Source organism: Aulostomus chinensis, chromosome 2 (assembly GCF_037954235.1).
Source record: "Aulostomus chinensis isolate RoL2024-O1b breed Wild chromosome 2, RoL_Achi_v1.0, whole genome shotgun sequence".
NCBI lineage: Eukaryota > Metazoa > Chordata > Actinopteri > Syngnathiformes > Aulostomidae > Aulostomus > Aulostomus chinensis.
Window position 1 is genome coordinate 32,210,388 of NC_141321.1, and position 26,906 is coordinate 32,237,293.

Here is a 26,906-nt window from a genome sequence, read left to right on the forward strand (position 1 = left end):
AAATCGCAACAAACGTTTTGTCAGTCATGGCCCTTTCCAAATAGAGCAAGTGGATAACCATACTCTGTAATTTGATTTACCCCGAATGGATGTGGAGGCAGCAGGGTTGGAGGACGAGGCAGCCCGGCAAAATGTAGCTCTGCAGCAACGTTACAGGATTGACATCAAGCGCTCTTTATCCCAGGAAAGGTATTTTCTTAGCGAAAGGCTAGAAGTGATGAATGCATGGATGACATGAACGAGAAGAACCATCTTGTTAGAACGTGACCATCACAACCAGTTACACTATTATTCCTAATTTTTTTGATTTTGTTTTTTTTGGGGGGGGGTTTCTTCATTAAAGGGTTTCACAGTTCTCAGAGAGTTTATGAGCTCGGCGTGGATACGCGAATATCCGGAGCCTCTTCTTGATTAAATCCCCCAAATGAAAATATAGCACCTAAAAACAATTGTCATGAATTAAAATTAAAGATTTGCGTTGATGTTGTCAAAGTTCTGGCCCTCTGAAGTTTAAATCAAATTAAAAAGGAGGGAGACTTCCATCACGCACGTTTTGTCTTCATCTTACATTTTAAAGATCTTTTATTGTGTACATGAAGTAATTTATGTTTTAAAACGTTTTTGCACGTATCCCCCCCCCCCATGTAAAGTCAAAATGTCTCAGATAAAAATATTTGTGGGATTTCAAAGTAGCCACACAAACAAATTACACTGAAAGATCATCAGAAGCGGAATCATGTCTGTTCCCCGAGGCGATCCTGTCTTTGCTTTAATGAATCACTCACCGTATTACACTTCAGCTACAGCCAAAATCAGGCTGAACAGCTCCAGCAGTCAAATCCACCATCATCTCATAAAAAGTACTAGTGTTCTGGTAGGATTTGTTCCTGTGCTTGATCCGTTTCTGACCCCACAAATTGCTTGATCGCTACTGAGCCGCTTTCTTCTCCACGTCTCTTTGAAACTCTGTTAAGTGAGTTGCCAGAATACCAAATGTTGCAGACATGAACACATCCTTTTATATTCTACTTTGACAGCACAGCTACTGTAAAGGCCATGTATCATCACGAAAAACGGAGGCCTTGTTGTCCCATCAAGATCTGAATGTTTGCAGAGGCTTTTCATCCTGTCGAGACTAAAACATGGCAGCATCACTGAAACGGTGTCACCACTGGCCGTCAAACACTCCTTCAAGACACTCCAACCCCTCGTCCTGACTCTTCTAACCTTTCCATCATGTCTCTTGTCGCTCTTAACCGTTTCACCAATCAAACCCCGAATCTCGAAGCTAAACTCTCCGCTGTCATCCTCCTCCTCCTCCTCCAGCTTATCCTCTTTATTCTTTTGTCTCTCATGTTTGCCTGGAGGTGCGAGGAGCTTCCTCTCCACAGCGCTCGGTAACAGAGCAGCATGGGAAGTGATAGGATGTGGACGGGGGGATGCTGAGGGGAGTGGGGTGGCTAAGCAGACACTGTGACAACCCACCTGTCAGCAGGTACTCAGTATAATTGGTAAACGAAGGCCGCGGGATAGTAGCGGGGCTCCCTCTTTTCTCTCCGTCTCCTGCTCTGTTCTGTGTTTGACAAGTATTTGAAGTCACCAGGCAGTTGTTGGTAGCTCGTTCCTCCCGTGTTTGATTCACAGAAAGACCATCAGGAGAGAAGAGAAACGGGAAGTTGAGGGAAGAACATATGTTACATTTGAATTGCTACCTCGGCAACTTCTGAAGGCGATTTTCCATGGAGTGGACTCCTGTACGTGTGATTGTATTTCTTTGTCCTTGTTAAGCCGGAGATACAATAGACTACTTCTGTACAGGATTGTACTGAGGATTCACAATGGCGCGATCCGCACCCGTCTGCAGGAATCTATAAGTTTCCTGTACGGATTAAAATGGGAGGACTTAGACAAGACCAGACTCGGTCAGTCGGTATCAAACATCTGGATGCACTCGGGTAGTTAACTCTCATAATCAAGTCAAGTGCAAATGTGTGCCATCAATGTCCAAAGACAACAAAGGAAACGCCACCGAAGGTTACCTGCCGTTAACCTGTGTGGTAAATTTCTCTACCACCATATCTGTAGTACCTAGCATTAGCGTACATAGCCTAGCCTTGGCAGCATGTGATGTTACCAAAAAGTAACTCACGGCAAGCCTCGGCGCCGTGTTGCAGGCAACTGAACTTGTTCCAGTTTTCTCGAAGAACTGAAGAAGTCTCGATGAAAAGTGAAATGGCTGTAACACAGTTACCCACGTGTTTAGTCCCCTAGGCTACACCTCCGCTAGGGATGGGATATCAGTTCAGGAATGTCAGAATCAGCCGCCGATACAAACCTTGTACAAACCACAAATCGGCAGACTTCGTTCTCAGGTTGGAAATCAGATTGATGGTGCGGGTCAACATACCAGCCCAGACTCCATTCCATAGCTTGTGTTCAAATGTAGTGCTCCAACTGTGCGGTTACATCATGTGACCTTAAGCATAATGCCAACAACATCGATCATAACCACGGATTGGAGCTTAGAAATAGCGGATTCTGCATCTCGAGTTTTCCTCCTTTTTTTTTTTTCTTTCTTCAGGCGCCGTAGGGGCCTGTATGAAAATGGCTGCTCTCTCGTTTCCATGTTTTACTGCTCTGCAAACTCTTGTTTACTCGTGGTCTCGTGAGAGTTGGGTGCGTTCTCTTGGCTTCGGTTAAAGCTGTGTAGTCTTTGATCCCCCGGTCTTTAATTGTACGATCCCCCCCCCCCCCTTTTTTTTACGGACATCATAGCACCCAAAAAAAGGCCCTCTGCTGAAGCCAGTTGGTCAGTGTATCCTTCCAGTCTTCTCATAATCTGTTAGGATTGTGAAAGTCGTCCAGTTTATCAGCAGCGTTAGACTCTCCCCCCTCTCAGTACCAATTGCAGCCATCAGGCTCTGTTTGCCCTCTAATGAAACATATTCATCTTCATCGGCTCTCAAACTCACTTTACAGCGTAGTCAATTAAACCCTTAGGGGCTCGTCTGTGTGTAAAAGGATATATAACGCTTTGACATTTCAGCGAGTCCACATTAGACACACCCATTCTGCTTTGAGACGGATAAAAAAAAAATAAAAGAGTCATATCTAAGCCTAGAGGTAGAGGAGAGCCAGTCAGAGGGATTGGGTCTCTTCTAAGCTAGTTAGCTCTTAGGATTCAGTTACTTATGCTGATGTAATAGGGCAGTTGTAAGCTGATACTGAAGTCTCTCTGTGACCCTTACACTGCCTTGTTCTCATATCGAGCTACCTAATATATACGCGCTCATATCTATAGTGTAACGATAGACGAACTAACTAGGACTCAATAGAGGAGTTTATTAGTGTTGAGGATCACCCTTTAGGCCTCCTACATTTTCCAAACGTCTCTTAGGGGAGTTATCTTTCAGTTTATCTCAATCTGCTTTGTTTGCTTGACTTCGTCCCTCCTAGACATTCATAGAGTCAGCGGAGTGACTGGGGTCAGCAGTGTAACGAAGCAAAGCAAGCTTCATAACAAGGCTGCCGCTCCGGGGCTCCGTGTGTGTGTGTGTGTGTGTGTGTGTGTGTGTGTGTGTGTGTGTGTGTGTGTGTTTGTGGGTCCTGGTTGATCCTGTGTCTTGATGGCGTGAAATAGCTTGACAGGGCCAACATCTACTCAAGGCTTAACGTCACCCCTTTTCCCCTGTAGTCACTCTTCTGACTCAGGGTCTTGTCCTTTACTGTGTGTGTGTGTGTGTGTGTGTGTGTGTGTGTGTGTGTGTGTGTGTGTGTGTGTGTGTGTGTGTGTGTGTGCGCGTGTGTGTGTGTCCACATTTCCTGATGGCAACTCCCAGTGCTCGCTGGGTTCTTGTTTTGATTGCACAGTGTTTGAGACATAACTTCACTATGAAGGAGCGATGTGACAGAGATTACATCCCAGTCACCAGACTTTATCTACAATCTCAACATAGTTGAAAAGGTCGCTGGTCATTTTACAACATCTTCGCAGCTTCACTGCCTTGGAAGTTTCAAGACGAGTTAGTGGCACCCAGGTAACTCAGCAGTCTTTAGGGTTGCCAGCTGGTTGGGTGTTGGACAGTTTTGCTGTTGTTAGCCATTAGGCGCAATTGCTTGGAGCTAAATATTCCGTGGCTGGCTCTTTCTTCACTCTGGAGTCAGAGAGAAGCGATGCGGGGGGTGGGGGGGACGTCTTTGTGAAGTTTACAGATCATTAGTTAGCATTGAGTGGTAAAAGATGAGTCACAAAAATGAGCTACAGAACTGAAGATCGTGTTTGGCCTTAAGAACCCCGTGCAATGGCATGTAACAGTTCAAACTCAGGTGCTGGGAGTGCTTCTTGATCCCGGGATTCCAGCCAGGATTCTTATAACTTCACTGCCATTGTCGGCCTTTTCCTTCAATTATGTCCAGCTGTCACGTCCGGCGGATCAAGCTTTTAATTCATCACCAGCCATCTCAGATTTCCTATTGAAAGAGGGATAATACAGTCGTGTTTTTGTTGAGGATATTAATGCCAACTGTTTTATGGTGGCTTGTACGTGATTCCTATTTGTTGATTATGTTTGTTTGCATCAATGGATCTTTTTTTTTTCCGCTTTGCAGTGTGTATGTGTAAGATGAGTAAACTCTATTTGGTATGCCCAGCCGCTGATATGTCGAACAACAATGCTGGGCGTCTTTTGTCTCGCGCTGCTCTATAGGGGCTTGCTGGCACTGCACGTGAACAGATGTGTTTCAAATCATTGTTGTCATTTAGCAGTTCAAGAAAACGTCCCCCCTGTTCTGATTTATTCACTCGGACAGTGGATTTAGATGCTCCAAACCTGCATCTCTCTTTTTTGTGTGTGTGTGTGTGTGTGTGTGTGTGTGTGTGTGTGTGTGTGTGTGTGTGTGTGTGTGTGGAAGGACAGGCAGATTTATTATTCATGAAAGCTAATGCATTGTTTCTGTTTCTTTATATCTTTTTTTTTTTGTTCTCCCACCCGGCTCTCGACGGTGCAACAAGGCTGGCAGTTAAATGTCTGTGTTGAAATGAGAAGTTTGAAAGCCCTATCTTTGTGTGTGTGTGTGTGTGTGTGTGTGTGTGTGTGTGTCTGTGTGTGTATGTATGTATATTTATATATAGCCTGTATGTGTGCGTGTGTGTAAACTGATTTAAATCGCTCTTTGAGCCCTACAGAATGGCGCTTTAAATGTTAAATGGGGGTTGAAGCCTGCCTGAACTAATTTGTAGGGCTTTGCACCGTGTTGACATTTATATGTGATAAGAATAGCAAACTGTACCGCCGACCTATTTTGAAGATGCTTTCGGAATACATTCACATCAGCTGCGGCCTATAATTAATAAAAAAAGACAGGCCTCCCTCGCTCAAGATTTGATTATAATACAACCTTATAAACACACCAGGGATAGATGAGAGGAGACGATGAGGAAGAACTAGGGGAGGGAAAGAAAAAAGAAGAATAACAGAATAAAAACAAGAGAAATGACGGGGGCAGGAATTAAGAGGGAGGTGGATTGCGCACACCTGGTCTTTGAGGCAGATTGCGTTGGCTGGCTGCTGTGCTATCACATTACTCTGATCCTGCCTCTCTTGTTTGTCAAAGAATCGAGGAGAGAGAGAGACATACACCAAGGAAGAGAGAGAGAGAGAGAGGGGTGGCGGCGGCAGCGGGGTGGGGATCTGCGAAATCAGCATGCAAATAACACCACATTGTTAACTTAATCAGATGCAGGGGGAGAAAATATGGAGAGGGTTTGGAGGAGTGTGTGGAGGGGGGGGGTATCACCAGAGAGGTGAGGCAGAAAGGAAGAGGGGTTTTTGTGGTGATGGGAGACGGCAGAGGGCACGCCGATTATATCCACCCACACCCAAGCACCACCCCCTACAACTGCCCACATCCAACACCCCGAGGCTGCTCTGGACCTGGTAGGAGACGCATGTGTGTGCCGAGAGAGAAAATTTGAGGGAAATTGATGCAGCCTCTTCAGCGTTCCCTTCAAGTGGCAGCCACAAGCAGTTAGCAGCCGGCTAGTCAGCTAGCTCGCCTCGGCCAGACTGCCGGTGTCAGACATTTTCATAATGCTACTGGAAATGTCAAGATATTTCTGTCACAAACAATAAAAGTTGCAGGCCACCATTTGGACACAGCAGTTGTGCCTCGTATAAATACAAATCACTCCTCCCCAAAGGCCACAGTCGCCTGCTCGGAATGTTAGCAACACATTCCTGTAGTTTAGCACCTAATCAGATGGAAAACATGGCATCTCCTCCCTGCGCAGCATCGTGATGTGTTTGCTTTACATATTTTGATGTATTGAATTCACATTATTCTGTAATAAACAGACGAGCGTAGCGAGACAGTGTCCAACGTCTGGAGGGAGACTTTCATCCAACATAGAGGTCATTTTTCATTATAAACGTTCACTGGCCTAATGAACTTAGCCGCCCACCAGAGTACACACAAGTATGTGTATGTGTGCGCTGTGTGGTTTTAATGAGTGTGTGTACTGTGGCCTTTGTTGTGGAAGATAAGTCGTTGATGATGCTGAAGGTCAGGCAGGGCAGAGAAGAATGTGAGAAATGCAGTGTTGGCTGGGACAGACAGCGGAGAGATGAAGCTCTGGTGTCGACAGAAGCAAGGAATCCTGGGACGCCGCCAGAGCATACTTTTGAAGAATCACACACACACACACACACACACACACACACACACACACACACACACACACACACACACACACACGTAGGAACTTCCACACTTGTGTGGTCTTTCAGTGTCGAGACATTAACTAAAAACTTACTGTAATCTTAATTCAATTAAAAGGTGGCGTGATGCGCCCACGTGCCGTATCTCCCTTTTGAAAGTCTTCGCCATGGGGGGGGGGGGGGGGGCGATGTCATGTGATTGAGGCAGAGGGGGTGCAGCAGCAACCAGGACGGCTTGGTCAGGTGAACTGAGGAGAAAAACTGGGGGGGAGGTAAAAAAAAGAGCTTAAAAAATCCCCCACAGAATGTGACCTCAATGGTGTCCCAAATACGCAAGTTCCATCTGTACTTGCTGTAAGGTGAATTTAAGTGTTTTGAACCAAAGGCAGATGGTTGTCTTCCATCCCAGATGTGGTTAAACATCAACTATGGCTTCAAATATCCCAAATCAATCAACTTTTCACAGGTGATGGTGTGTGTCTGACACGTCCTTACCCACTGGAGCACTGCGGCCTGAGGGGACGAGGCGGCCAGCAATGCTCCAAAAAAGTACGCTGTGGTCACAAAGCTGGTTTGTGATTCGGTCATAAACAACCGAGTCTCTTTGTGTTGGTTCAATTTGTCTCTTGGCGTCGCCCCTTAAACACAGACGTGTATTTGTAGCCTTTTGCTGCTTGAGAGAAACGTCATTAACGTGGTGTAAAATCTCCAGAACCCGAGCAGCTCTCCTCACTGGCGGGCTCAGTCAGACACTACGCAGGCAGCGGCGGCAGCGGTGGAGGGAGCTGGCAGGTTTGGGTCTGTTTAATGTCCTGTGCGACTGACTCGGACATTTGTGTTGTCACATACGACTCCTCCGGGTAATAAGTTCAGGCTTGTGGCGCGCGTGTGAAAGCAGCTTCAGAGAGACTTTTGAAATTACCTTCAGGTTTTAATTTTCTCTCCTGTTACTGACTTCTCACACATGAATGAATTGTTCCTGAATATATTCCTGTCATTGCTTAGGTGTGTCTGAGTATCTCAGCAACAGTGTGTGTGTGTGTGTGTGTGTGTGTGTGTGTGTGTGTGTGTGTGTGTGTGTGTGTGTGTGTGTGTGTGTGTGTGAGAGAGAGAGAGAGACAGAGAGAGTGTGTGTTTTGTAGTCCGTTTCACAGAAAGGTCTCCTCTGAGCTTTCACCCAACTTCTCTTTCCTGCTTTAATCACGGCCGAGGAGTTGGCATCCACGCAAACGCAGCCTCACTGGCACGTCTCTTCCTCTCTTCCTCGCTCGCTCTTCATCCGTTGTTCGTTTCTTTTATTTCCCCCTTGTAAAACCTTTCATCCCCCCCCCCCCCAAAAAAAAAGCCATCTGTGATCTTAAGAGCAGTCGCCACGGTATTTTTCTGATAAAGTCTGATAGATAAACATGCTCTCTTATTTCCCTGAGGCCCTCCGCCCTCTCTCCTGAGAGCACACCCCTCTAAAGCACTTCCTCTGCCACAATTAGTCTGTAATAAATACACCCGACCCTCAAAGTAGATAATGCACTCTCCCTTTTCATCCTTTTTTTTATATTGCAGCATTAGCTTGCTGTAGATATCTCACTTTAAAAGGAGAGTGCATTTATTGTTATTTTTTCTTTCTTGCCTTGTGCCAGGAAAGCGTGTGAAAACAATAAGAAGACATATTGTAACTTATGCAGAGAATCACAAGCATTTCCACTCAAGTCTCCACTTCCTGATGGCTTTGATAAGATTAGTTTGCTTTCTTAAACAGGAAGTGCGCCGCTTAAAAGGAGAAAAGTAGAAAGACACAGCATGGTTGCATAATAAGTTTTAACTACTTCTGCGAGAGCTAAAGTTCCTCTCCAACTCTTCAGATTAACGCAAAAAAAAAGGAGACAGAGAAGAGGGGAGAGATAGAAAAGGGGGAGTTTATCAAAGTGATGGAATAAAGAGAGATTTAACACGGTCATATTAAAAAGACATGCGACAGTTTCAATATTTAAAAATCCCATTTGCTTCGACAGAAGTGCTTTTTCATTCAAGAGCATATGGCAGCGGTACCTGTATCGTCTTATCTCCCTCAAAGACAAAGAGAAAGAAGGAGTAAAGGAGGTGGGGGTTGGGGGGGGGTGTTCTACGCCGAAGAAAAAGAGATACTTTCAAACAGTCATTCAGACATTGAAGAATCATTCAATTATCGGCAGCGTGATGTAAAATAATTACCTGACTCGCTTCCTGTAATGAGTGCTGCTAATTAGCCATAGACTTTTGTTTTAGTTGATAAAAAGAGAAAGTCCCAAACTCCCAATAGCAGAGAAGCTGTGAAAAGATATGTTGTATGTTGAGGTTGCACACACACACACACACACACACACACACACACACGTAGGGGCTCTCTTGGCTTGAAGGCACAATTTACCTTCCGATGTATGCACACACACCGCTCTCAGTAAATAGTTGAGAATGCAAAAAAGATCCCTCTTCTCTTAATTAGCTGTGTAACAATTAAAGTCTCCTCTTAGTAAATTGAACCTTTGTCTCCCCTGCCTCCCTAGTTTGATTTCAGCACCTGTCACAACAACTCCTCCCTTTAACGCCGCCGCCACCATTACCTCCACCTATCGACTGCAGTCATTATTCCAGCCTCCACCAGAACAGGCCCAGCGTGAGCGGAAGAAAACGGCAATTATTTCTGATATTCTGTTGTTTAGGCCGTATTGACATTCAACTCTGTTTGTCTCTTTCTCGCTGCCACCGACACCTGAGAAATCAAGTGAGATTGTAGTGTTTTAATCTGCCACGCTGTCACCGCTGTCATTCAGGGACCGCCGCCCCCATCAGGTGACCCGCGGATCTCTTTGTGTGTGTTAACTGCATTCACATGCGGCGCTGTGGGTGACCAGTGATGTAAGCTGTGACAGATACACTGTGGTCATTGTCTCTCTGGCCTCTTTCTCCCTGCAGGCTAGCCATGCGTGAGTGCTCTCCACTGCCGTGTTTGCTGTCTAACACACACACACACACACACGCAGGCACGCGCACACACACACACATGAGTGTGTCCTGGTTTTTTTATGTGATTTGACAGGAAGAAGATTTCAGTCGCTACACAGGTACATTACAAAACATCCGAGTCACAAATTAAATCCGTTTAGAGAAGACGAGAGGTTTGTGACAGCACACATTTAGAGTGACCGGATTTATTGAACTGGTATTTAAGCATGAACAGCCATCAAAGGTCATTTCTAAAGAGAAGCGGCTTGTCCCACGATGTCAGGTGATAAATGTCACTTAAACAGTTTTCTCTACGTTATCCAGATTAAACACAGTTTCTCATATGTGTCCAAACACAGGTACAGTAGATTTCCACCGCTGCTGCTGAGGCTGAGGACGTTCTCACTCTTGTTGCTACATGTGGTGTAAACTGCCAGTGCGCTCACATGGTGTGAGAGAAAATTAGTGTTATTGTCCTGGTCTGACCAAAACTGGACTTTTGAAATGCGTGTAAACACAGTAATCCGACCTGAACTGTTCTTTTGAGCCTGGTTTTGTGTTTTCATTGTCTATTTTCTGGGTTTGTTTGTTTTTTTTTTTTTTTATTTTCCTGAAGATGATTCAGATGTTGGAGTGAGTCTGCTTCAGTGGTTTCGTTCCACTACAACATGGATGTTGATGTGCACAGACCTGAAGCTTGCTTGCATGTCTGCATTGATTCTTGTCAAGTTGCATAGACCTGCAGTGCAGATGTAAAGTTGAATGAATAAATCCAGACCAAACAGAAGGATGTTTTTAATTCTTAGACATTTGATTTCCATTTCCCTTGTGAAATTATTTGAATCAATGGCTTCCTGGAAAGTAAAAGGAAATGAGTTGTGTAACCGTTTGCAGTAAGTGTGCTTTAGTACAGCACGGCTCTTCAAACTGCCCGGTTGGCTGAAGATGAAAGGATGCACACGAACTATTACCTCGGCCATAGAGGTTCTGCTTTCAAATCCTGGTGACATGTTGCATTTTTATAGACTTGTATTGGTGGACATCTCTCTACAAGCGCCGGTCAGCGTCCGTGAGCGTTAGTGATCATCCATCCATTGTCTTCCGCTTAGTCCTGTTAATGGTCGCGGGGGGTGGGGGGGGTGGAGTCAATCCCAGCGGCTACGGGCAAGAGGCGGGGTTCACCCTGGACAGGTCACCAGTCCATGGCAGGGCCAACACATAGAGACAGACAACCATTGGCTCTCACAGCCACGCCTACGGTCAATCTAGAGTCTGGATTAACCTGGTCCCTCTTGATGTCTTTGGACTGTGGGAGGAAGCTGGAGTACCAGAGAGAACCCAGCAGGAACAGGGAGAACATGCAGACTCACCCAGAAAGACCCTGTGCTGCAGCCGGGGCTCAAACCCGGGCCCTTCTTGCTGTGAGGCGACAGCGCTGACCACTGCACCACCGTGCCACCCATTAGTGAAACACATTCAGATCCATTCAACCCAGTGAACACAGCATTTTTCTAACGGCTTCGACTTTTTTAGAAATGTGCTCTGAAAGTTGGAAATGGTTTGAAGAATAACCAAACCGGCTACAGCTCGAACGTGAAATTAGCACACTGACAGGAAGTTTTACCCTCCTAAACCTCGCCGCTGGGTTTGGAAGACATGTTTATTGACTAATTCCCATCATTCCGCAGTACCTCAAGTCATGTGTCCCTCATCGCACCTGGGACGCCATGGAAAATCAGGTCTGACCTGCAGAATGTTGGGGGAAAAAACCCCAACCCTACTTCATAGAGCATGTAAAAGTACAACATTTTCAATATGTGTAAAAGTGTTTTTCGCAATATTTCCCAACGCTGGAAAAATGTATAAATTATAGAATTTGATTACATTTTGTTTGCTGTCAAAGCAAAATCAAATACACAAGTAGTTTTTGTTTCATTTATTTATTCGATTTTTGAGTCCTCTTTGTGTTCCGCCGGGATCACGCTCTCTCCTCAGAGGTGCGGGACTGAGCTCGTCGTGAGCGAGAACGTGACGGGAGCAAAAAACAACCACCATCGGAGCAGCTCGGGGTGGACTGTCCTTAAAAGAAGGACTTCATCTGATCGGAGGGACTGATAGCAAACATTCCCAGAAGGACGATATCATCTAACTGCAAAACGTGGGTTTGAAGCTAATGTCAGTGTCTGTTAAATTGAAGCCAACAACCCTATCAACAGAAGTAGCTGCCGTACTGAAGCAGGGGTGATGCTGTGTGTTGGTGCGTGATGAGCCACGTTCCCTATCATCATCATGTCAATTGCTGTAATTTTTATTTATTTTTGGGCTCTCGCTCCTGTCACTTTACTTCACTAAGCAGAGACTTGCCTGACTAATGTTGGGCACTATTAATCTTGCACTCATTGCTGGGCTTTATTCGCTGCTGCAGGGGTCTGCCCGCGCCGCTGCGACCACTATTGTAGCGCACTCAGGAGGGGAGAGGTGCTCGCAGATGTGTGCACACACTCACACACACACTCAGTCACAGACATCTGCAGGTCATCATCATCATAGTGGGAATAATACCAGGGATGGTTATCATAAAGGGAAGCTTTGAGCTCCTGGCCGTCTTGGGAAGATGATTTGGCTGGCCCGGAACAATGAACTGTGGGAATCCGTTTGTCCTGCATTGATCTTCCTCCCATGGTATCCCCTGCAAGGCTGTCAGAGCGACGGACGGATAAAAAGAGCCACAACATTTTTCTTTCTCCGATCCCGCGCTCCCTCCTTGTGTCTTTCTTTTCTCCCTGTCAGGAGGGCTCCCAGTGATCAGCGGGGATGAGCTGAAAGTTGAACTACCTGTTGACAGGATCTCTTAAACAGCCCTCAATGACATATTGTCTGAAAGAGAGAGAGAAAGAAAGAGAGAGAGAGAGAGAGAGGGAGCGAGAGAGAGAGAGAGAGAGAGAGGCTCTTGTTGGTTCATATTTGTCACTGATCTGTGGAGTCTGTGCTCGTCCAGGCTCTTGTTTCGTCCGTGGCGTGATCTTAATTCAGTGCTATTCACACATCTTATACCCTTGGATGCTCTTTGTTGGTTCAAAATAGTCAGTCTTTATTGTTGCTGATTCAGTTTCAGGTGTCAGAAGGTCAGGAGAATGTTGCTGGGGTGACACTGGGAGCAGGGCCTCTGTCAGGACACTAGAAGTACCTTAGAGACCCAGTAGAACTTTGGAAGCGAAGGCACTCGAGAATAAGTTCAATACAAAGGTTGACGAAAGTTCTGATGCGCCTAAATGGAAACAGCAAAACTGAAGAAAAATAACGTGTGCAGTATTACCTTTACTCTGGTATGAATCGTAAAAAAAATACAGATCAAACTGATCATTCATTTTCCCAGGTGCTGGTGTGATGTGTTGGTAACAGTAAGCTGTGTAGCCCATACTGCTCCACTCTAATATGACATGCTTAGCTGGCACTGGTTTGGTTTGGGCACAAAAACACTTGGCTCGGGTTATGAAGAGCTCCTGGTTTTGCATACAAGTATCCCGCAACTACAGCCACAAACAGCAGTGACCATCAAAACTTCTCTCTACACTGGGAAGCCACGGACACCTGCTGTCAATGTATGCACCGATCATTCCATCGCTCCCTCCACCTCCATATACGGATTCTTCTCACCTTTATAGAGTGGTGTATGAGTGCCTCCTGAAACACGGAAGGAAGTTAGCATGGTTGAATGGTGGCTGCTTTTCAGCAACGGCTTAAAATCCTAACCCTTCAGGTTTTGATGGGAGGAACCCATGGAGACGCCAACTTCCAGGGTGTCCAACAAAGACACCTCATACCCGCTCTGTACTTTCCTGTCATCACAATCAGTACGTCGGCTAGAGGGAATCAGTCACGCATTGTAATTTTCACTGCTTTTGATGAGCTATTTGTTCGTTCCCCCACGGAGGACAGGCTTGTTAGCAATATCAGAAAAAAAAACATAATAAAAGATATTGAACTATGAACATGAGCGCGCCTTCTTTTATAAGTTGTGTTGAGTCATTTACAGCCTTTTCACATCCTGCCGCCTGCAGTTCAGACCAGTTTTCAGTGACCTTCTGCCACGTTATTTGGAGTCCCAGAAACATCACATGTTCTCTGACAGGATCTGATAACGGCAAACAGGACATTTTTAATGAGACGTATAGAATAAAGTGGTTTTCATTAAACATAAAAATGTAAAGCTTTGATTCTTCTAGGCAGAAACATACATACATGACTCATTCAAAGACCATCTGAAAATGGTGTTTTTGCAGCTTCTGATGAAGACAAATGGTGTAATTGTGGTGATCATTTAAAAGAAAACATTCCTTTCAATCCTGCCGGCAGGTTTGGGGAGTTCTGAGTTTTAAAAACAATCCATTTTTGAAGCCTGATTTCTTCTTGATGGTACGGGGGATAGCAGTTTTGATTAAGAGGCTGCAGGCATGGGATGGATTGAATCTGGCAGGGGTTGTGTGACTGTCTGCTGGGTTTTCACTGCACCGCAGAAAGTTATAATGAAGTGAAGTCAAAGAAACAGAGGGATGGAGATAGAAAGAGAGAGGAAGGGCTGCGAATCAGCTCTTTTATTGGATTAATTAAACTCTTTCCACCTGCAGTCGGACCAAAACAGATGTGTTGTACCTACCAAAGCAACCGCAGCGATGAGGACGCACCGTCTCTCCTAAAAAAAAAAAAATTCTGGCTTTTGAACGGAGCTCCTGCTGCTTTTTAATCACTGAATATTTAGCATTCAACTCTCAGTACATGTAACATATGGTTAATACCCACACTGTCCCCTCAACATCACACTGCTGCCGCCGCTGCTCCCATCTCATTAATGATTTGGTGCAAATATGATGGAATTCAGCGCATTGTGAATAATGATTGATTTGTTTAACACAATGAATTCGTTCATTAGGACTTAATGAGGTATTGCATTGTGATTAGTCGATGGGTTTTTGTGTCGATACATGACAAAATAACAAAGTAAAGTCCAACTAATGGCTTTTCGATCCCTCTTGTCTTAAATGTCAGAGGAAAGTTTTATGACAAAAGTGAACAGACAAGAGGCCGAGCGGCAAGGCGCATTATGTTCACACGCTGGTTTGAAATGGTTTATTTCAGTAGGAATTTATAATAGGTATTTATATAACTGAAGCTGTGCTCCATATGCTTCAATAATTTATATGGTTACAATGAGACAGAAGCACATATAAATCCCTTATGCATTTATGATGCATGCTAATATTGATAAGACAGAAATGAACTCGGTGGACATTGTGTTACAGATACTTTTAATTAAGCTGGGTGAGAAAAAAGAAAATGCATTAAGAGCAAGAGTGAAATCAGTTGCATTGCTGTGTGGATGATTTTGTTGCTTTGCTGAATATTAAACCACAAACTATAAAGACAACAAGTAAATGTCTGTGAGAAAAAGCAAAAGGAAGTCTTTGTGGTTTTTGAGGGATCGCAGGCACCAATAGTTTTAATGAGACAGCATTGCTGTACATGCCAGGAAATGATAAGGTTATACAGGTTAGAGTAACGGCTGATAGATACTGTATCGTGGAGCTGAAGCTACATTTGTGACATAAACGGTAATGGGGACCAAAAATGGCGTTTTCTTAACACCACTGGTAAGAATGACAAACCTGCAGCCTTTGATCTTCAAAAAGGAAAATACCGTTACATTAATAAGTTGCTTTCTTCTGTGTATTTGATGGATATTTAGCATGAGACCTGCAGCAGGATGATGCCAGAACAGAAAGAGTTGTTGACGTGATTCTAGCAGGCAGCCATTTGATAGTGCTCGGTGAGTTGCAGCACACTCGTGGTGTCTTTTAGAGGGCATTCGCATATTGAATTGTTGTCTGTAGTCAAAGGGTTATGTTTGAGTCTTTGCTTGTGTGTGTATGTGCCTTCCCACTCCCCTCAAATTCCCTCGCATGTGTGTGTTGATATGAGCAGAGGGGGGATGTCACATAAGAAATGTCCTTTTTAATCAGGGGAAAAAATATAAAATGACTCGGGAGCAAGGCGCGCATATGAATGTGCCTCATTTGCATACGCTCGTCAGCCAGGATACGTTTATAAAAAAAAAAAAAAAACACACACACAAAACTGGATTCGTCAGTTCATTTCACATTATTCCATTGTCTATCTGCCTTTGTTATATGTTAAAGATAAAGGCAGAAATCAAATTGAAGAAAAGGGCAAGCTGCTATCTCCACAAATGAGCAACAGCTCATCAGCCGAGTTTAAATCACAGATTTCTATTCCAAAAGGCAACCGTCTCTGTAAAAAGGGCCCATTCAAATAAGGTCTTCTCCAATATAAGCACGCCTGATGATGGAAGCTAGGGTGGCACATAACTATGATTTTAAACATTTTAAGCAGCCAAAAAACTTTCAGCTTTCCTTGCTGCTCCCTCACAATATTCTCAAATAAATGAGTCTTATTTGTGAGCTTTTAAAATGCCTCATTTCTTAAATGAACTAAGCTTTATTCAAGTCACATGAGAATGTCATCCGTCTGAATTTAAGTAGGCTCTGAAAGACGCGTGTCTAGCTGTTACACATAGCATGCCTATTATATTCTTAATGAATTCAGCTGAATTGCTTTACGATACATGCGGGGAGAAATAAGGAGAATTCAAAGGGCAGCCCACAAGTGTCACATTCCTTTAAGCAGAAGTAGAAGCCAGTCACAGAGTCTGATTCATGTCCGCGAGATAAGAATCCACCATCGACAGTGTGTTGGAGGGGCCGGTGGCTAAAAGAACAGGCACCCCTTATGTCCACTAACCTCCTACTGATCCTAGAGAAAAATTCAAGAGAACTACAAAACAAATGAGCCAATGAAGATCCTTCTGTGCTTTAGGAGTGAGAGGAAAAGAAAGGCGTGGTGGAACCTTAGCTGCCCTTTGTGCCCGTGCAGTGTGTAGGCCTATTGAACATGTGTGTGTGCATATTTAACGTTTAAGCTCCCTAAAATGGACCCGCTCTCTCCTAGAAGTGAACTCAGCAAATGCCAGCGCTTTACACCACCTCTCTATGAAAGGCTTTTTTGATGATTTTAATCATGCGTTGTAGCACGGTGGCTGCCACCGTTACCAGGCAGCATACTAATCAGCTTAATGAGATATTATACAATATTTTGTTGACCAAAGCAAAACCGCCGTTATTGTTTCCGAGGGTTTGACCCCTGCAGCAGCCAAGGGAAGTGTGCAGATAGATGTGTATAGCTCTCCATCTGGAGAGCAGATGGATCTGCATTAACACCAGTGTTATTCCTTTTTTATTCACTGATGTTATAAATATGAAATGAAAGAGACGCATTACAGCAAACTGGGAATAAAACGTTTTGTGTCATTAATTGTACATTTGGATGAATTGGGAACTCTTTCAACATGACCAACTGTTGTTTTCTCCATCCTGGAAACAGTAAAAGGGTCAGGTAGCGACTGAGGGAGGGTTGGGGGATTAGAACGCAGCAAAGAGAGAGCGAGCAAAGTGATTCACATCAAATGTAGTGTGGCTCTTTAATGGAAAATTGCACCAAGACAAGTGTCGTGGCGCTGAGATAAGACTGTTGTGTTTACTGGAGTAACCCATTGGTTTTAAGTGCTATTGTTAATATCGTAATTGTAGTATTACGGTGGCTTCCTGACAATGCCGTTGCTCCGTTTCATTAAGGCGTGTAATTGGAGGAATTCTGATAGGATGGGCACAAGTAGCTTAATTACACACTGTTCAGTCTGTTTACAGAGTAATTATTTCATCCAAAATGGTGTTACGTTTTGAAAAAGTTCTGAGGAGGCGCAGCATTTCTCCAGGCCTTTGATGCAGACAATTCACGTAGTTATTTGTTTGCTCGTACAAGGTGACAGAGCAAAGATTTGACGTCCGGAATGTTCTATTTGTAACCACATGCCTCATGGCAGTAACTCCCTCAGTGTAAAATTCTACCTCATCTAAGCTCAGGATGACATTTAGGATTTTTGGATTCACAAGGTCCTTCCTTATTTTAGGACGCTGGGAACTGAAGAATTTCTAAAGTCAGGAATCCTTGGATCGCATCGACCTTAAATTCACACTTCAACTGTCAAAAATGGCAGCTCTCTTGCTAGGTTTATATGACAATGAATACGGGGACCAATATGAAGCTTGAAAGGCTAAACTAACCATATGATGATGCTAGAATATCCTGGACTACATACTAATGAGTGTTAATATCCCATTAATGATATCTTTTCCTTGGCTCACTACCAGCTAGCTAACTTTAGCTGTCTCTCACTGAGCCAAGTGTTTTTGTGTGGCGGTTGTCTCTCTCTCTTCTCTACCAGTCCAGCTGTCCCTCTTCTCACACTCCTATACAAAGTTGTTTTTATGTCAGTACAAGAATGATGACCAATTCTCTATTAAGAGAAGGCTCTGAAATTATCGGAGTGAATTTGAAAAGAAAATGACTTTATATTGGATCTAAATGCTATTTTTTTTAAACCCCTGGAACAATCTTGTAGTGACAAAAAAATGGTCCTAGATTGTAAATAATAGTTTTTCAACAACTGTCAGTCACGTGAACAGAATTGGAGAATCAAGTTTATAGTTGTAGTTTGATTTGCTGAAGGTGCAATGGACAACATTTTCACCTGCCTGTCAGTTGGTGTCTTCCTCAGTCTTGCTGCACCGATCTATTCTACTGGTTACCAGGTTAGCACGACTACCCACAAACAGTCAGAGTTGGAATAATTAGACAGATGCGGCCGATCTTGTCACACTACATTTCCTTTTGATGTCACATACTAATAATAACAACACAAACCTGTCAGAGGCCAAAGTTGCTAACTTGAGCAGTTGCTCTTGTGAGTTAACAAACACACCCAGAAGGGAAGGGAATGTTGAGACCAAGCATCTCCTATTAAGCCATACAGAACTTATTTTAAAGTGACTTTATTCCTGAAACTTGCTGAATTTTCTTATATTTTATAGAAGGAATCCTAATGTATTTAAACAAAACCATAATAAAAAAAAATTGTCTTTTTTGTGTTTCCCGTTTTCTGTCTGGTTTTGCAGGATGGAGGACTCTAGTTTGTGCCTTGGTATGTCGTCAGCGGTGCCAGACGCTGATGCCCATCTGAGCAGTGCAGTGTTAAATGGCCGCTACCCCATCAGTCAAAAACTTCACCAACTTACCGCCCAGCTAGGACACGCCTTCCCGGACTTACATCGCCCACAGCAGATCCCTGAAGAGAAGGCAGCCACACCTCTGGATGAGAAGACCCATCACGCAGCCCTAGCCAGTCAACCAATCAGCAGTCAGATGGCCCTACTAGCCAATCAGCTCAACCGAGACATTGACGCTGGGGCACTTAGTGGGTTGAATGGGCGTGTTGACCTGCAGCAGTTTCTCAATGGCCAGAACCTGGGCATCATGTCCCAGATGAATGATATTGAAGATGATGCCCGCAAGAACAGGAAGTATCCCTGCCCTCTGTGTGGCAAGCGATTCCGTTTTAACAGCATCTTGTCACTGCACATGCGCACACACACAGGAGAGAAGCCCTTCAAGTGTCCCTACTGTGACCACCGAGCAGCTCAAAAGGGTAACTTGAAGATCCACCTTCGCACCCACAAGCTGGGCAACCTTGGTAAGGGCCGTGGGCGTGTCCGTGAAGAGAACAGGCTACTCCATGAGCTAGAAGAGAGGGCCATTCTGAGGGACAAGCAGATGAGAGGGAGTGGGGGCCTCCTCCAGACAGCTCAGACCCCACATCTGGGCCTAAACAGCAGCACTAACACCCATCAACCGCAACTAGGCTCAGCCTGTGGCCTCCAGCCACCCTCAGGCCTTGTCACTCCAGAAACAGTTTCCCAGCCTTCCTCTTCACCCAAGCCGGCAGGCACCCAGGATGAACAGTCCCTCAACCCGGCCACAGGCTTCCGTTGCACCTTCTGCAAAGGGAAGTTCAAGAAGCGCGAGGAGCTGGACCGCCACATTCGCATACTCCACAAGCCCTACAAATGCACTCTGTGTGAGTTTGCTGCCTCCCATGAAGAGGAGCTGATAAGTCATGTGGAGAAGGCCCACATCACTGCTGAGACCACACAGGGCCAGGGTGGCGGTGGTGCCGGCGGCATGCAAATGGCCACTGAATTCCGCTGTGATGTCTGTGGCCAGGTGTTCAGCCAAGCCTGGTTCCTCAAGGGCCACATGCGCAAGCACAAGGACTCATTTGAACACTGCTGCCAGATCTGTGGCCGGCGCTTCAAGGAACCCTGGTTTCTCAAGAACCATATGAAGGTGCATCTTAATAAGTTGGCTATCAAGAACAAGCCTCCCCCGCCCAGTGAGCAGGACATGGCCTCTGTCAACAGCATGAGCAGCCTGGCTCAGGAAGCTCACGCCAACCTTTACTCCCGCTATATCTCCTGTCTTCAGGGAGGCTTCCTTTCCCCAGACAAACAGGGCCTGAGTGAGCAGCACCAAATGCTGGCTAAAGCAGGCATTGCCATGAAAGAAAAGGAAATGTTAGGGAAGCTGCTAGGCCCAATGGCAGCAGGTATAGGCCATGGGCTGGGCGAAAATGAGAAGCGCTCACTCCTGGGTTGTCTTAACCTTGTGCCGCCATTGAAGTCAAGCTGCATGGAGCGCCTACAAGCAGCTGCAAAAGTGGCAGAGATGGATTCCCTCAATAGCTACCAGGCTTGGCAGATCATGGCTCGTGGGATGGCTATGGACCGGGCTTTCATGCCTAAGGAGCAGCAGCAGCACCAGCACCACTTACCCCCTGGGCAAGAAGATGAAATGAGTGGGGCTGGTGTTATGGCATCATACTCTAAGGAGAAACAGGACTACTCTCAGATTGCTTCCACTGATAGCTCCAAGCAGAAGCAACTCTCTGAAGCCTTGCAGGGGTCCAAGGTTGGGAGCAGTGCAATGATGTCTATGAAGGAGGATGGACGAGGCTTTGACAGTCACCGTGACTTGATGTCTCACCACAGCAGTGCTGAAACTCCTGGTAGCCTGGGTGGTTTGGGACACTCCAATATTGACTATGGCCTCTCCAGCCTGAAGGAAAAGCCTTCGGAGTGCCCTGACTGTGGCCGGGTCTTCAGAACATACCATCAGATGGTTGTCCACTCCCGCGTCCATGGCAAAGAAAGGAGAGGCATCGAGGAAGTTCTGCAGCAACAAGGGCTTGACGAACGCCGCGGATCAGCCAGTGATCCCGAGTCCCAGTCCATCAGCCGTTCCACAACCCCAGGGTCATCTAACGTGACAGAGGAAAGTGGAGCTGGAGGAGGACACTCTCAGACGGGGAGCGTCCAGGATGACAGCCCACATCCCTCCTCGCCATCTTCAGGTAAGAATGATAACGCTTTGTGTACCATTGTCCTACCTGCATAGATTCACCTAAGTATCAGATTAACATGCATGGATATGTTGCACTGTAAAGTGACACTTCACCTTTGCCTCTCAGATTCTCACAAATAGTTGTTTCGAGCGCAAACCAAACCAGCCATGTGTATTTAGCTTGAAGGTAATGGGTAACATTGCCATCAGCAACAGGAAATCTGTCCATTCATTCACACACACTCCAGTATAATCCACATATTCTTTGACAAGCATTGAGTGGTGTGACCAGCTGGCGAATTCAGTTGAAGTAACTTGTTTGTGCTTGTCTACACTGGTTCACAGAAGAGCCGAATTGGTAGAATGACAGTTTCTTAGCTCAAATCAGTCTTTGTGGACTGCTGAGCACATTCCTAGATTAAATAGACATGGATTATACCAGACAATGCGCTTGACAGTTTGTAACATGGATGTTTTTCACTGTTGATAGCCATCAGTTGCCTTTAGCTCCAAGCTAATTAAACATGGTTGGCTCTTTCTGACTCCTAGAGTCACACAAAGAGGTAATGCGGGAGGGAAAAAAACAACATCTGCATGTGCTTGAGAGCTATCTGTGAGTACTTGAAAGGTGATATACACTTTTAGATGAAATATTCCTTTACATTTTTTGGCAGAAATAACCTTAGCGTCAAATCTACACATTCCTCACATAATTCAATACTTTCCTCGTTTAAATACCCATCACACACCCTCATAGAGAGGTTTGTGAATGTACAGTGTGCTGTATTACCACACTCAGAGATGGACATGTAGTGTCCTCCTCTGGACAAAAAAGATGTCAACAAAATACTCAAGAGAACGCAACCCAAGAGGAGGCCTGCTTCATCATTGCATCCACAATTGCAGGTTAGCTGCCGAGATCCCTGTGGAGCATGAGTAAAGACAGGGAGCGCAGGGACGAACTGGTTTTAACCACAGTGATTAATAATTGTCTTTAATAAACATGTTGGAGACAAGCATCCCCTCCCCTCCCTTCCTTTTCCCTCCCCGTACCCAGCAAACACAGGCCGGCTGGGGCTAGATAAGTGTATGTTTAGTGGGATTAAGCAAGGCTCGTTGCTAATGATTACACAAGTTTTTAAAGGTAACTTTCGCTTGCTCCTCAGGGCACGGCGCCGGCGTTAAGAAGTGCGCGCGGTAATTAGGTCACGACTGTGCGATAATCAGTCAGTTTAAGCTAAACAAGACACTAATTAAAGATATACATATAAAGCAGGTCAAAAAATATTCTGAACTTCATTTGCAAAAGCGGGGATGTGCTTTTAAGTCTTTTGAGAAAAAATTATAAATAAATATAAATCAGAGTGGCTTAGCTTAAGGCTGTAAGCAACTTAATTCCACCAGTGGAGATGAAATTGTTTATTTATTCACAGAGGCATGAAGTCCTTATCATGCCCGTGTAGTGTGATGGGTTTGTACATGGGACAGGCTATGTTTATTTTAATCTAAGAAATAATAACAGACAACCCCCCACCCCAATTAGGAATTAATGAAAATGAGAGCGAGATAAAAACCTATTTTCTTTATAGAGACTATTAAACATAACACTTTCTCAACAGGGTGGGGGTGTAGTGGATGTAATTATCTTCTGAATTTTAATGCTGGAAGTTTCTCTTTCTCTCTCTCTCTCTCTCTCTCTCTCTCTCTCTCTGTTTCTTTCTGTCTCTTTTGACTGGAGCACTTTGAATGTGATGAGTACGGCTCGTGGCGTTTCAACAACTTTAGAAGTACTGTGTTAACATCTAGTGTGCTGTAAAAGAAAATAAGCAAATTAAAATAATACTTAACAAATAAAATCAATGGTAGCACTGCATGTTAACCAAAAAAAAGAAGAAGAACACATTAGATTTAGTTCAGTGGTTAAATCACCCCCCTCGAGCGCCATCTTTGAGGAACGAGGGTAGGATTAAAGACGGAGTGAGAAGAAAAATATATTCTTCAGAGATACAAAAATATTGTGCGACCATAAGATAGATAGAAGTGGCTCCCATGCTTTGATGAGTTTGTGGCCACACAGTGTAAACAGCTGTTGTATTAATTAGTGGCCACAAGATGTAATTTGTTCCTACAGTTTAATTAATGTCTAGTCACTTCAGAATAGCGCTTGTCCCTACACTTTGATTCATTTTTTTGCCACGAGAAGTAACTTACTCCCACAACTTTGATGAAAACATTCTATTTTATGGTAAAAAGTATTTTTCTGTCTCTATGGTCACGCTAGGCTCTGTAACACTCCGAGAGAGGCCTGCTGCTCTCGGCAAGGCCTAAGTGTGTGTGTTTGTGTGTGTGTGTGTGTGTGTGTGGTGTGTGTGCACAGGTAGCTGGTGTTCAGTGGCAGGTGACGCTGCTTGACATCCTGGCGCTGCTGAGGCTCTTTGTCAGTCCTCCTCTGTCGTATCTTTCGTCCCTTTGTTAGCGTCGAGCTTTGCCAGAGTGTGTGTGCATGAGAGAGAGAGATGGCAAACCCTGCTAGAGAGCACAGTGAAGATGGAAGTACAGAGCTGCAGAAATACTGTAAAATATAAAGTATTTACATTACTGGATGGATCAGGTCGGGGGGGACTCAAAACAAGTTTCAATAATTGTTTTGCTACTTCCTGTTTTTTAATCAGACGCAGCAAAACTTCTTCACAACTGTGATTTAGAGCGGAGGGACTCTCAAATTAGAAGCTTTGATGTGTGAGAGAAAATGCGAAGAAAAGGTGTCATGCCCCTCCTCTGCATGCATGTTTCTTGTGTGTGTGTGTGTGTGTGTGTGTGTGTGTGTGTGTGTGTGTGTGTGTGCACAAGCGGGTGTGCGTGCATGTGTGTGTGTGCGTGCTCATGTGATGTGTGCATATCACTCTCATATAGCGAACAGGATGTGGCCACTGTACCATTGTGTTTATCTTAATATCTTAGACTTTCTGCTTGTTCAGTAAAAACAGGTCTGGAAGAGTGTGTGTGTGTGTGTGTGTGTGTGTGTGTGTGTGTGTGTGCGTGTGTGTGTGTGTGTGTGTGTGCGTGTGTGTGTGTGTGTGTGTGCGCACGCGCACCTACATATGTGGAGCTTCTGCCCCACCACCAACCCACAGCAATTGTGAGTTAAACTTGAATTATAGTAATCAACAATAACATCTCAAGTGTGAAAGAAGGTCAACTCCGCCGCTTTTGTCTCAGAGGCGGCAGTTGTTTAAAAGCAATGAATGAAAAAAAGAAAGAAGTGAGGGAGAAAAAGAGCAGAAAGACAAAGACCTTTGTCAGATGTCTTTTAACCGTCCTTATTACAACATAGCCCTGCTGCTAACGTTGAACATCGTTCCTATTCAATTCTGTATTTCTTTGAAAAACAAAGATATAATAACATGATGCATTTTTTTCATATTTGACTCATTTTGTTCTCCTTGAACTGACTTCTCCTCCTCAGTTTTTATTATTTTCTGTAATTTTCAGGCCTCAAAGGAACACCGTGTAGACCCGACTTGAATTCCCATCCGATAGCGACTGGTGCTGTGGAAAGCGTTGCCTTTTTTGGCAGCTCTTCGACAAATAACACGGCAGTGAAAATCCCCATTTAGCATTTAGCCGTCCCTCCATTCTGCTGCCACTCTACAGGCAAATGTAGCTAAATATGCAAAAAATAGGCTTTGCTGCGTGCTTGTAAGGCCTACAGCAGCACACGTCCTCCTTACAAGTACCTCCGCAACCTTCCACTCCCACCTCTTGGCTCCCAGCTGACTCTCCCCCGGATCTCCCCTGTCTCTCTCTCTCTCTCTCTCTCTCTCGCTCTCTCTCTCTCTCTCTCTCTCCAGAGAATTCCCCATGTCTACATTTTTTAAAAAAGAGGGAAGAGCGTTTTAACATGGTGAGGATTAGCCTGCATATCCCTGGGTCTTTACTGCGGCTCAAACAAACAGGCAAAATGCTGGCTCCATACAAATTGAAATTGGATTTGCCGACTTGAAGCCTCAGGTTATAAAGCGTGAATATTCATCTTATTGCGTCGTTACAATGGGGGTGTAATTACACATGCAGCCAAACTGTTAGTGTAATTACGATGTCATTAAAACTGGAATAAAGTAGAGTAACAAGATCAAGGATGTTATGGATATACATGATGACACAGCTAATCTAGCTGGCCATCATCAGGTGAAGTCAATCAATCCTGGCACTAAATAAATCTGATTGAAGGATTTTTGGTTTGAAGATTTAAAACACACTTTAAGATCAACTTTGACCAAAGCTAGAATTGACCACTCGTACCCTGAGGGTGAGGCAGCCTTCTCCAACTGATCCGTCTTTGACTGAACGAGTGCCAGGCTGGTTTTCTCAAAGTAATCTGGATCCTAATTTAAAAATATGAAAATGCACTTATTTGTTTGTCAGGCTCTTTAAACACAGCTTTGGTCAGGAGTATGTGAGCAAATTATGCTACACAATAATAAACAAGTATTACGCTGAAATCTTTCTCAAACTGGACATTCACCAAACATTAATTAGCCACAGAAAATTAAATGGGCTGCAATTAATTTCCTTTCAAAACATATTTGTTGTTTCATATTAGTTGTGTATTAGTTAGGTGGATAGTTGTGATCAAATTATGCAACTTTTTTGTGATTAAAAAGTCTATTTTGGTTACCGAGGAAACGAGCGATTACCCTAACTGACCTGCCAGTCCAGTCTCACTTCAGTTTGTGTAAGAGTCTAATGGACTGATCCAGGTACCAGAACACAAATATATTCTTTTTTTTTTCATGTTGATCATCATGAATTTGTGTGTTTCATTGCTGTTTATTTAATTCTTGCTTTAACCAAATCACAGGTTGTTGTTTCACAAAAATCGCTAGTACACAAGTCAGTTTTGTCGCCGGAGCAATGGCTGAAAAAGTCCTGCTGTCTCGCCCGAAAAAAAAGAAGCCTACCAGGAAACAGATGAAAAAATCCTGACGTCATTTTCACACTAGAAACAAAAAATGAACGTGCTCCTGATATGCTATGCTACAGTTTTGTCCGCAAAAAAACGCCTGATGCCTCGCTCGTGGGTAAAGAGGTACGTGAATTTCAGCGCGTTGCTTAACCAAGGTACAACTGCAAAGAGTGCTTTTGTTACCTTCGCACACGTGGGGGGTGATGTTAAAAAAGCCCCAAGCAACCAAACACTCCCATGTCAAATGGCTGTTATGGAAAAGATGCTAATAATATCTCAGTGAATAAACAGGGTGAGAGCTAACTTGTCATTTCGACACTGAAAGCCAGAATAAGTAACATACCTCCTACTACTTTATGCCACATTGCTCCTAAACCATCTGCAGCCAGCTCTTTGAAATGAGGCCAGCCCTCTGCGAGTGTGCGCGTACATGCGTGTAAACCTATGTGCATTGAAAAATAATGAATTATGCCTCTCATTTTTTCCGTCTCTCCCCTCTGCATAAATTACTTTTTCTTTGTAATTGACATCCGTTCCTCTTCTACTTCCCCCCTTGAACTATTCTTTTCTCTATAATCAGAGAACTCGGTGGTTACAAAACCTGAGCCTTCTACCCCCCACTCATTTGAAGGAGTCTGGCCTGTCATATCTGTATTTTTTATGTGTCACAAAACTTAAATAGACAGTCATTGTGTTACAGGCACATTCATTCCCTGAGCTGTATTTTTGTACAGTAGGTCAGGACTCTGGTGTCTGGTAAATGATAAAAGTTCTATTCAAACGCACTAATTGTCAGTGTGCTGCACTGATTGACATGTCTCGGATAAATGCAGACTTAGTATTTTTGTACACGCTCGCACAATATAAAAGGCTAATTT

General features: G+C 44.4%; 1 protein-coding gene across 6 annotated transcripts in view; it reads left to right on the forward strand.

The window, feature by feature from the left end:
- Window positions 1-26,906, forward strand: part of znf536 (zinc finger protein 536) — a 248,000-nt gene that overhangs the window by 101,130 nt on the left and 119,964 nt on the right. For all 6 annotated transcript variants that reach the window (XM_086190368.1, XM_086190411.1, XM_086190387.1 and 3 more), the window contains one exon: window positions 18,782-21,072. In XM_086190368.1, coding sequence (XP_086046494.1) covers window positions 18,783-21,072 — 2,290 coding nt within the window. In that variant the 5' untranslated portion in view covers window position 18,782. The remainder of the gene's footprint in view (window positions 1-18,781; window positions 21,073-26,906) is intronic.